We start from the raw sequence: 11622 nt of genomic DNA, 5'->3' as shown, positions 1-11622 counted from the left end.
TAATTATTTATTAATCAGTACTGCCAACAACCAAGTCTATCAATCATACTAAAATGTATTAGCATGTTTCCATAATAGCATTTAAAACTTGTATGCATGTATATACTTGTGCATATTTCGGTCATGGCTGTACCTAAAAAAAAAACTGCATGCATAACAATTTATTACCAGCTCAACCTTTAAATGTTAATACTCTACAGTGTGCATAAGGAGAACTTCTGAGCATTTTAAAACCAAGCATTTTATCAAGCATCATCTATGCATTTAACCTTCCGAATGGTTCCCGAACCTACCAGCAGAAGACATCTGCCGACCAGTGATACCAGCAAATTATACCAAGCAAAGTAATTCCAGCAGAAAGAATACATGCATTTCTTTCAACTCATATATTGCATTTCCAGTTTAACACATGAATACCCAGCAATGTAGAAAAAGGGAAACTAAACTATGTAATTCCCACGGCCTCACGAAAACTGACAGCAATATAGATACCAAGCAGGAAAATTTTGAGCATTTCACAACAGGTTAAATCTTCCAGCAGTATCAAAAAGGCAATGCAATCAAGCGAAAAAGAAAAGAACTCTATGGTTTTAACTCCCACGGCAACACTAGGAAATTTCCAGATTTAAGCAATGCACCAAAACCGAATTTCATATAACTCAAACAATTCATATTGTACTCAACAGAACCAACGTAATTAATCAACTTCAAAACAGTAAAACAGGGAGAGCATAAAGAATCTAATTTTTTATTAATTCTCCTAGTTATTTAAGAAGAAACCTAAATAATTTAACTTGCAGAAATTTAAAAAAAACAAGGTCCCCAAATCTTCCATCACCGCCATCCACACACACATCACCAGTGTCTCCTTGTCGCCTTCTTCTATGCCATTTTAGCCTTTCCTTTATTTTTATCCATATCTGCAGTAGGAGGAAAAGTAGCATCTATAAGCTAAAAGCTTAGTGAGTGCTTTCTACTCACAAAATCCGATAAGAAATGCATATACGTAAAAGAAAACAGGAGGTACATGCTCAACATGAAATAGAAGTGAAACTACATCATGCATCTCTAAAGGAAACAACAATTTATCTTGTTAGAATCTTTCAATTTAGATAAAAGAAACTTGTTCTATTTGTTTCCAAAATTTAATACTTTTATACTTTAAAATAATACTCAACTTTACTTGGGCCCGGCATTGTACCACTTTGCGCGCCTTTCTTAATGAGAATTGAGGTAGCTAATCCCAAAACCATTAAGACACTTCTAGACTTTATGTCTAGGGGCAACTTGGAGCCCATCCCTTGGACCTTGTGTCCGGTACATGCCCTTTTTAAAAATAAAATACTTTTCTTTATATCTTACTTTAAATACTTCTTCTGATAAAATGCCTTGGCATATCTTTGAGCACTTGATATGCTACTAATCCCAATTCTTAAAAAGATTAGGGATTCTATTAAAAACTTTGGTCTCTTTTCTTTTTTTTAACCTTCTAACAGCAATACGGAAAACTAACTACAAACTCAAAATTTAATCAATCTATCTCATATTCATTGCTTATTAAAATCAAGCCAAAACTAATAAAACTTGTAAAGGAATATGAGCATTCTGATTAAGACTTTAATGTAGTTATCAACTAAAAGAATGCTGCTGTTATCATACTTTTAATCATGCACATTAAGCATATAAGGAACCAAAACCTAGCTCATTGCAAAATATTTCCTTAACTACTCTTCTAACTTCAAACTGTTCTAACATGGTTCTAAACTTAAGGAAATAAATTAAGCCATTAAAAGAAACCAACAGGACTCTCTCAAATAGGGTTGATCTACACCCATTGCATGGCACAAACTCAAATCTGACTTACTCAACCATAAAATGATCCCATAATCCACCTAGCATATTCGGATTTAACAATTATGGCAGCAACCATTATAAACCAACCCGAAACCACAGAAACTATAGTTGGTTCTTCATAGATTAGAGATCAAAAATCTTGTATTAAGCCTTTGTTAAGTCTAATCGAAGAATTCTTTACAGATCAAACTTCACAAAAGGATTTTGTCTAACTTCTTAGAGTACACGGCAGTAAAACAGCAACCCTAGCATGCTTCACAGGAAACTCAAACAACCAGAAAACAAAAACAAATCGGAACTACTCCTACTGCAGGTGAGAAGCAACTCACCTTGTGTTCTTGAACTTACAACCGAAGGGGAAGTGCTCTACGGTTTGGATGAAGTGAAGATCTCGGCGATCCCTTCCTATCCGCGTGTTCTCCTTGACGAGGAGACCACGAATCCGCGAACAACTCCCGGAAAGAAGTCCTCGCCGGCCGCCGGAGACGAGCCCTAGCGCCGTCGCCCCTTTTTCGCCCGAGAAAGAAAATCGCCCGAAAGAGTCGGCGCCGTCGCGAGAGAGAAGAGGAGTTTAGGTTTTTTGTCCGAAAATCACTAAAGTCCTCTCTTTATAACCTAGGTAATTTGTTCTCTGTTAACCCTTAAATATTGTCCGTTCTCTCCTTAATTAACAATAGCCGCTGGCACAATTGGTTGGCTGCGTTCTGCTTAATACGCGGCTCGCGGGTTCGAGTCTCAGCTGCAACTATTTTTCTTCCTATTTATTCTCTATTCATTTACTACTGCTTAGATATTATTCGCTCCATATAAGGTTAACAAAAATCGTGTAGCTCAGTTGGTTGGTTGGGCCGATTACAACTTGGGCCCGAGAAGCTGGGTTCGAATCCTAGCTCTTGCACTTTTTTTTTTTTAAACTTTCTCCACTCGGTAATAATACCAAACGGACTCCAAAAATTGCATAAAAATACTCTAAAAATTTCTAAAAATCTCTAGAATATTTTAAAAGCATTTTCAAATATTTTTAAAGATATTCAGAATTCAAAATAGGGAAAATTGGGTCGTTACAGGTTTGGTAAGGGCTTTTTCCTATAATTACGCGATTCACTGGACAGACTCATCCAACTTGCCTTGCATTTGGTCCCCATTACATCTCTTTCATGACCATGTTTATCTTTAGCAGAAAGACGAAACCTACTATGGGTGGAGTTAAAGACCCCCCTTTGGAAGAGGATTCAAGCTGTGCCTCTTCTTCACCAAAAAGATCATCTGTATCACTGGATCCGTATGCTTCCAGGTTTGTATTATTTCATCGTGTTGTTCTTTATATATATCTTTATTTATTTTGAATCTCGATTTTTCCAACATATTCGTGACAGGTATCTCAGTTTATCCATGGAACATCATGTAGTTTGTGGCTATCTTAAGATTCTCACAGAACAACGGGACCAGGCGAGGAAGGAGTTAGAAGCTGCCCTTTTTCGAGAGAAAAAGAACCAAACAGAAATTGTGCAGCTACGACGTAAACTGTCCCAAGTCAATGGGGCATTAGAGGAGGCCGCAATTCAAAATAATGAGTAAAATATCACTCTTTGTGAAGCTCTGCCTCACATCTCCATAGGGATGCTGCCTTTCGGCGGGAGAAAAAGAGTACAACTGTATATGTCCAAGGAGGATGATACCTATGTCTTTGTAATATATCATTAGTTACTGCTATAAAGGGAATGAATTACGCACTAATGTTTGAATAAACTCTTTGGTAAGATATTGTTTGTCTTATGTTATTATGAAACCTAACTATAGACTCCAAGCCTTCCTCGTCTACGCTGAACAATATTTGTAGTCCCTCAATCTAAATGTTGACTTTGGATCTCATTTTTGGCCATCTTTACGTTTTATCTATTTGTTTATAGTTAGCCACAAGTTGCTACATGTTGTAGCAGCTTCAACGGTACAATATTGCAATATCATCAGCTTGTAAGGAGGTGCTCCTTGTCCCCGCAGGATGGTCTAGTGGCCAGCACATGAGTTGTTACCGGCATGACGTCTGGGGTGCAATACTCGGCCAAGCCGAGATAAAAAGCCTCTCCTACACTATGTAGCAGTTTGTACGGAATGGATGCCACCTTGTGTAGCAGTTACTTTGAATTGGCTGCTACAACATGTAGGAACTAATCCGATTTTGTGAACCCCGAGGAGATGTAGTCGTTAATGCTGATGTAACTAACAAACCAATTCGGGTGGGTCAGGTCGGGTCAGGTCGGATTGAGCAATCCGATTCAAAACACTAAACTGGACCACCCCGATAAACCTTCACTTTTATCTCAATACTCCATCATTATCATACAAACATGATATTAATATACATAAAAACATCTTAATTTTCAAAATAAACTTGTAGTTTGGTCAACCAGGGTCATCCCGGGTCAACCAGAAGCCGACCCAACCCAACCCGAAATTTTTTAACACTCCAACCCTCCAACCCTAACCCGACTCGAACCCGAACCCGAACCCGAACCCGAAAAAGGCGAAGCCAAACCTCATTTTTTTCAGGTCGACTCGGGTTGGGTCGTCGGGTCAGGTTCATTTTTTACACACATACAGTTCTCCATGATGGCCCTGGGAGGGGTTGGGGGGAGCGTTGGGGCCGAATGTATTCCCTTTTTGCCACCTTGTAAAGAGATGTTCTTGCACTGTGTTGCAATTACTACGGATTGGCTGCCACATCGTGTGGCAGTTAATTTGAATTAGCTGCTACAACGTGTAGGAACTAATCCTATTTTGTGAAATCCAAGAAGATGTAGCCGTTGTTAATGCTGAAGTAACTAACAAACCCCACTGTCTATTGCATAAATACATTTGTATGCAGACTTATCAAATAGAGTATAGGTGACCTACGACATCTTTCCATTCATCCGTCACATCCATAAATAGCCACTCATACCTGTCAGTTATGGGAGGTGTGACAAGCAATACCCGTCATAAACCACGACTAGTGAAAGGAAATCCGAATCTTACTTTTTCAGACCGCCAGTTGGATATGTGAAGTAGATTGATTTTGCCCCCTCCCGTTTTCACAACGCACCCCTCTTCCGCCGTCTCTCTCACTGTCAAATGACAGTTGTATCCTTATTTTTTCTTTTTGTTCGATTTTATTTAAAGTATATTTTTTAAATTTTTTTGTAATTTTTGAAGATTTTTAATTTACTTATTATTTTTTTATTTAATTTATTATATAATTTTTTCATCAAAATTTATATATATATTAGTAATTTTATTTACATTTTTATTAGTTTTATATTTAAATGATTATGTTTATCTAAAGAAATATAATAACCTAACACAACCAAGATTATATAAATTTATATATGTAATTTAAAGACTGAGGATTTTCAGCTTAGTACCAGTGATGTAGTAGCTGGATTTTCTTCATTGAATGGGCTAAAATGTCTTATTATATGAAGTGTCCTTTGTGAGGATTAAAGTATAACGCCAACAGAACCAACTACCCTTAATATTCATGGCCACAACGAATATGGTAGCATAAGATTGGAGACAAAACTTAAAATGATATGACATTATGACCTATCAAGTAAATGCTCTACATTGTACCAGTATACCTTTCAATTAGTTGCTACACGTTGTAGCAGCAAAATATCCACGCATAACTCGCCTCTACTCCACGTTGTAGGATGTTAGGGTCCTAGCTGCTTAAATAGCGTAACGCGTGAAGCGTTATTGTGTATTTTTTAATTATTTTTTTTTGCCATCTGCAGCATTAACACGTTCATAAGTTTCAATGCGTTAATGCTACAGTAAATAAAAAAACGCCACGTATCTCGCAAGAAGTAAAAAAAAGGTGCCACATCCGTGTTAATGCTTAGGCATTAACGCCCGTTGCAGATGCTCTAAAAATTTGTAATCGTAGCATAAATCTTTGAGGGTCTATTGAATGACCACTCAGAGCAGACATCGACCCTAGAATGACCACTCAGAGCAGACCCATCACCCATATGACTATACATAGTTGGCATAATTAATGACCCCTGCCTCGTTTTCTTCTAAGTACCTTTGTCAGTCAGATTTGTTTGGGCTTGTGCCTGCACCTGATTTCTCTTTATAATTGAGGGTCGCAACGTTCATGAATGTGGCAAAGGGTAATGAGTAGCAGTTTCATCGGTTGCCCACATTTTCTCGGCACCACCTCCGTCAATCCATCCATGCCTTCCTATATAAAGCTGGAGGTGCATGAAGCTCCCAAATCAGAAAAGGCAAAGCGGTCAACTAGATTTCTACACTCTAGAGTACAGTTCCATATATTAAATCCTATTTCCTTAATACAATCATCATCATCTAGCTCTCATCAACATACGTGGATGATAGGCGGATGGTTATGCAAATTTCTCACTTCTGTCTTAAATCATGTGTGCGCAACAAAGTGCTTCTTCATTGCCCTGAGGAATCGCCATGGAGCACATTCTTTGTGATTCTCTCCTCCTCGAACTTGGACCATCCGCGACCAAGTGACGTGAGGTGTATCAAGCTCCCATTTTGCCCAAGACAAAGCGGTCATGTATCCTTCCACGGTCTAGATTATGGTTCCATACTCGTAAAATTAGTTCCTCATTCCAAACACCATCGTCAAGCCTTGATGCGTGTATGTTGATGAGGTTTGGCCACGCGACCTCATGAACTGACGTCCACGCTGGAGCAGCTACGTTGTGGCAGACAGAAACACCATTGTAGGAACTTAATTTCCCTTCCAATATTAACACCTCCGGGAGGAGTCCGTGATAATAATTTTAACTTACGTTAAGGTGTAGCAGTTACTGGTCTGTAACTAAACCAACACAGACCACGTCCGTCTGTATATTTATTGGAATTGTCAAGGTTTGTAAAAATTTATTTCCAAACTACATTTCTAAGATGTTAATTGTACGAAATAGTTTGTTCTACCGTGTAGCAGTTATTCGGCCGGAACTGCGACATAGTGTCGCATCATCTCTTAACAAGCTACCAGAAGGCAGAAAGTGTAGCAGCTATTAGGTCCACGTTATAGCAGCTACAACATTATAGCTGCTACACCAATGTAGCAACGGATGGGGCCGAATAAATGTAAATATACTTAAGGTGATGATATAGCAGTTACGACTGACAAAAAACTTATAACTTATTGTTGTAGCAGTTACGGTTGTAACAAGTTACAAGTACTGCCAACTAGCTGATGTCATTACTCTGATTTCTGTGAGGTATCTGGAAAAGGAGAAAAGCATACTAATTGTTTCCTTGTATATATTATGTAGTAGATACTACAAAGAGAATCTGAATCGACAGTAACCAATACACGAGTTGCATCTCCATATAGGGGGTAGCTGCTACAATGTCTAGAAACTAATTCAAATTAAATGTTAAAGAAATTAGCAGCTCACGGTCGGTGCCTTCTCCGAGAATGTGTAGCAGCTAATCTATAGAAACTGCTACTAAGTGTATCAGCTAATCTATAGAAACTGCTTCTCCCATCTTAAGTTCGACCGACGGGACCGTCGTAGCTCCCCCCAACCTCACTGCGACATCTTGTTTCCGCCTTCGATTCTTCGACTTTTGTAAGTTATTTTGATTCTTCACTTTGGGAATAGTGTTACGACGGTAAGGGTTCAGATGGAATATTTTCGCCTTTTAGATTATCGTACTTATATCTTCGATCATATAACCATTTTCGCAATCTAATATTTTAACATAATTAGTCATCATCATTGATTGTAATTCATACCTACAATCGGTCCTAAATATGTCATCCTCTAGCAATGGCAGACACCTCTGTTGTTGGTTGCTACTCGGAAAACCTAATGGTTCCACTGTACAAAAATTTTGTACAAAGGTTTGAACCTTTTCCTAGCTACCATGTGTTCTTTTAAATTAAACTTGGATCGCCTGCGGAACTTAACACGTTTGATCCAAAGTTTAATCTATTTGTTCTTTTAGGTTTAGACTTGGATCTCCTGCGGAACTTAACACGTTCGATCCAAATCACCTAGGTTATTAATTCCATTAAATATTAATTTCCAAAATTGGCTTCCAGGACTGCATGGCGAGGCACATGACCTTCTTGGATATGGGAACAACCACCACCACCTAGACAAAGCCTTTTAAGGAAAGCTAATATTTAATTTCCTTAAATAACTTTAGGTCAACCGAAAAGAACAATCAAATCACAAGGAAAAGAAAAACAAAGAACACAACATCGAAAACAAATTTGAAATACTAGAATCGCATGCCTTTTGTATTTGGTATTTTTTACATGAAGATAAATCTAGTATGATGCGGAAATAAAATACTAGTATACCTTTTCTTTTGCAAGCAAAAACCTCTAGGTCTTCTACCGTATTCCTCTTCTAACCTCGGACGTTGTGTGGGAAACGATCTTCCGAGATGAGAAACCACCAAAGCACCTTCTTCTCCTCCTTGCAAGGTTCGGCCACAACAAGAGCACCTCCAAGGATGAAGAGAAAACACCACCAATGCTCCAAGGGATGCAAGCTTTCTCTCCTTCTTCTCCAAGCTAGAATCCGGCCACCACTTGATCACCAAGAGGGAAGAAAGTTTCGGCCACAAAGGATGGAGAGAAGAGAAAGGGAAGTGGCCGGCCACACCAAGGAAGAAAAGAGGGAGAAAATAATAGAGGCTGTTCACCTTGAAGGCTCCCAAAGCCCCCTCTTTTATAATCCTTAGCTTTGACAAATAAGGAAATTTAATTACAATAAAATTTCCTTAACTTTCCTTAACATGAATTAATTAAGAAAAATTAAACAAAATTTCCTAATCCCTCATGTCATGGCCGACCACCTCATGGAGAGCAAACAAGTCAATTTTCAATCAACAGTTAAAAATTCCTTATTTGTCTTCGGAAATTTTAAAAAATAAAATTTTCCTTTAAAATCCCTTCATGGTTGATAAAAAGAAATTTCTATAATTTTAATTTTTCAACATGTGAATAATATATAAAGAAGAAAAATAAAATATCTTTCCAAATTACAAATAAGGAAAGAGATTTAATCTCTTTCTTTAATCTTTTGTAGAACCTTATAAAAGAGATATTTTAATTTTTAATCTTTCCAATAAATTATATCTTTCACATAAGAAAATTTTAAAATTAAAATTCTTTTTTAATTAAATAGGGTCGGCCACCTAAGCTTGGGTTCAAGCTGGGGTCGACCACCCATGAACCAATGGTTTGGCCGGCCTTAGCTTGATCCACAAGCTAGCTTGGCCGGCCCTTACACCATGGGTATGAAGGTGGGTATAGGTGGGTATAGTACTCTATAAATAAGAGGCTACGATAGGGACCGAGAGGAGGAATTGGTTTTGGTCTCCCGATAAAATTAAGCATCCCGTGTTCGCCCCGAACACACAACTTAATTTTATCAATAATAATTCATTCCACTAGAGAACTATTATTGAACTACCGCACCAATCCCAAATTACATTTTTATGAGTGTGTTAGTCTCCCTGTGTTTAAGATGTCGAATGTCCACTAATTAAGTGAGTTACTGACAACTCATTTAATTAATATCTTAATCCAAGAATAGTACCACTCAACCTTATCGTCATGTCGGAATGAGTCCACCTGCAGGGTTTAACATGACAATCCTTATGAGCTCTTCTTAGGGACATTATCAACCTAAATCACTAGGACACAGTTTCCTTCTATAATCAACAACACACACTATAAGTGATATCATTTCCCAACTTATCGGGCTTATTGATTTATCGAACTAAATCTCACCCATTGATAAATTAAAGAAATAAATATCAAATATATGTGCTTGTTATTATATTAGGATTAAGAGCACACACTTCCATAATAACTGAGGTCTTTGTTCCTTTATAAAGTCAGTATAAAAGAAACGACCTCTAATGGTCCTACTCAATACACTCTAAGTGTACTAGTGTAATTATATAGTTAAGATAAACTAACACCTAATTACACTACGACCTTCCAATGGTTTGTTCCTTTTCATTTTGGTCGTGAGCTACTGTTTATAATTTATAAGGTACTGATAACATCATCTTCTGTATATGACACCACATACTATGTTATCTACAATATAAATTAATTGAACAACTACAAACAAATGTAGATAATTTGACCAAATGTGATTCTTTATTCATAATAAATGTTTACAAAAGCTTAGGCTTTCAGTATACACTCTAACATGAGGGTCCTCACCTATACAATCCCCCAAGTGGGGGAAGAACGAAAACCACAGATTGGGATGGAATTTCCATCATTGGAGGAGGCCTTCGCGTTCTATAATCAATATGCACGTGAATCCGGCTTTAGTGCAAGATTAGGCAATAGTAAGACGAATAAGCGGACAAATGATGTTGGATGGAAACAATTTGTATGCTTTAAAGAATGACATACATATGAAAAATGAAAAAAAGCTGCTCAAGTTGACAGTGTAAAGGAAAGAGCACGTGGGGAAGTAAGGACTGGATGTAGGGCAAAACTATCACTTGTTAAAGAACAGACCGAGGCAAATTGGATTGTCACTAAATTCTTGGAAAGTCATAATCATCCACTCTCAACACCTTCGAAGGTGCATTTGCTCCACTCACATCGCCATGTTTCTGAAGCCAAGAAAGTTTTGACGCAGCAGTTTGCAGAAGCTAATATCCCAACTTGTCAACAAGTCCGATTATTGGAGATAGATTCCGGAGGCCCTGAGTTTCTAGGTTGCACGGAATGGGATATTAGAAACTTTGAGAGAGAGTTAAGGGATGAACAAAAGGGAATTGACGCTGAAACACTGATTGAGTTTTTTGCGACTGAGAAAGAGAAGAATCCCGGCTTTTTCTATGCTTATGAGATTGATTCAACAGGAAGATTCACTAGGTGTTTCTGGGCGGATCATGTATCAAGGAGGGCATACAGCGTCTTTGGTGATGCTGTTGTATTTGATACAACCTATAACACCAACAAATATGGGTTGATTTTCACACCTTTCATAGGAGTTAATCATCATCATCAAAGCATCGTATTCGGTTGTGCCTTTTTAAGTGATGAGAAAACTGAGTCGTTTGTTTGGTTGCCTACAAAGTTCATTGAAGCAATGCCTAAAGGTCCACCAACTGTGATTATCACCGATCAAGATCCAGCGTTGATGAAGGCCATTGGCCAGGTTTTACCTCAAACAGTGCATCGATATTGTTTGTGGCACATACTCAATAAATTTCAAGATAAATTACCCCCCTTGACTTTTCGCAACTACTATCAAATGATAAAGGATGTAATTGTTAACTCCTCATCCCCAGCCGAATTTGATAAGACATGGGAAGAAGTTATCAGGTGTTCTGGATTGGAGAACAATGATTGGTTAACATTGATGTATGAAATAAGACAAAGGTGGGTCCCATTATTTTTTAACCATGTTTTTTCTGCTGGAATGTCAAGCAGTCAGTGATCTGAAAGCTCACATTCATTTTTCAAGAAGTATGTATCACATAAGAACTCATTGATGAATTTTATCACACATTTTAATAGAGCATTGCGACACCAACGACACAATGAGTTAGTTGCCGACCATATTGATATGGTCGAGCAACCTAAGATTAAGACAAACTGGCCTATGGAATATCAAATGGTCAGGGTGTACACAAAAAAAAATGGTTGGACTTTCAAAGTGAAATGAGTGTGAGTCATGGTTATTATGTGCAACAAACATCTATGGTTGGTGATTTTGTGGGTTACCATGTCATGAATTTTCAAAG

The 11622-nt window shown here is 37.8% G+C and overlaps 1 protein-coding gene across 1 annotated transcript; it reads left to right on the top strand.

Moving 5' to 3' along the window:
* The first annotated feature begins 10064 nt into the window (after window positions 1-10064).
* Window positions 10065-11315, top strand: LOC122048794 (protein FAR1-RELATED SEQUENCE 5-like). The gene is made up of 3 exons (XM_042610318.1): window positions 10065-10209; window positions 10297-10794; window positions 10864-11315. The coding sequence occupies exons 1-3, from the start codon at window positions 10065-10067 to the stop codon at window positions 11313-11315; spliced, it is 1095 nt and encodes a 364-aa protein (XP_042466252.1).
* Window positions 11316-11622: the final 307 nt, after the last annotated feature.

The sequence above is a fragment of the Zingiber officinale genome, chromosome 2B (genome assembly GCF_018446385.1).
Source record: "Zingiber officinale cultivar Zhangliang chromosome 2B, Zo_v1.1, whole genome shotgun sequence".
Lineage (NCBI taxonomy): Eukaryota > Viridiplantae > Streptophyta > Magnoliopsida > Zingiberales > Zingiberaceae > Zingiber > Zingiber officinale.
The sequence above is the reverse complement of the archived record's forward strand: the minus strand, read 5'-3'. Positions and strand labels throughout refer to the sequence as shown.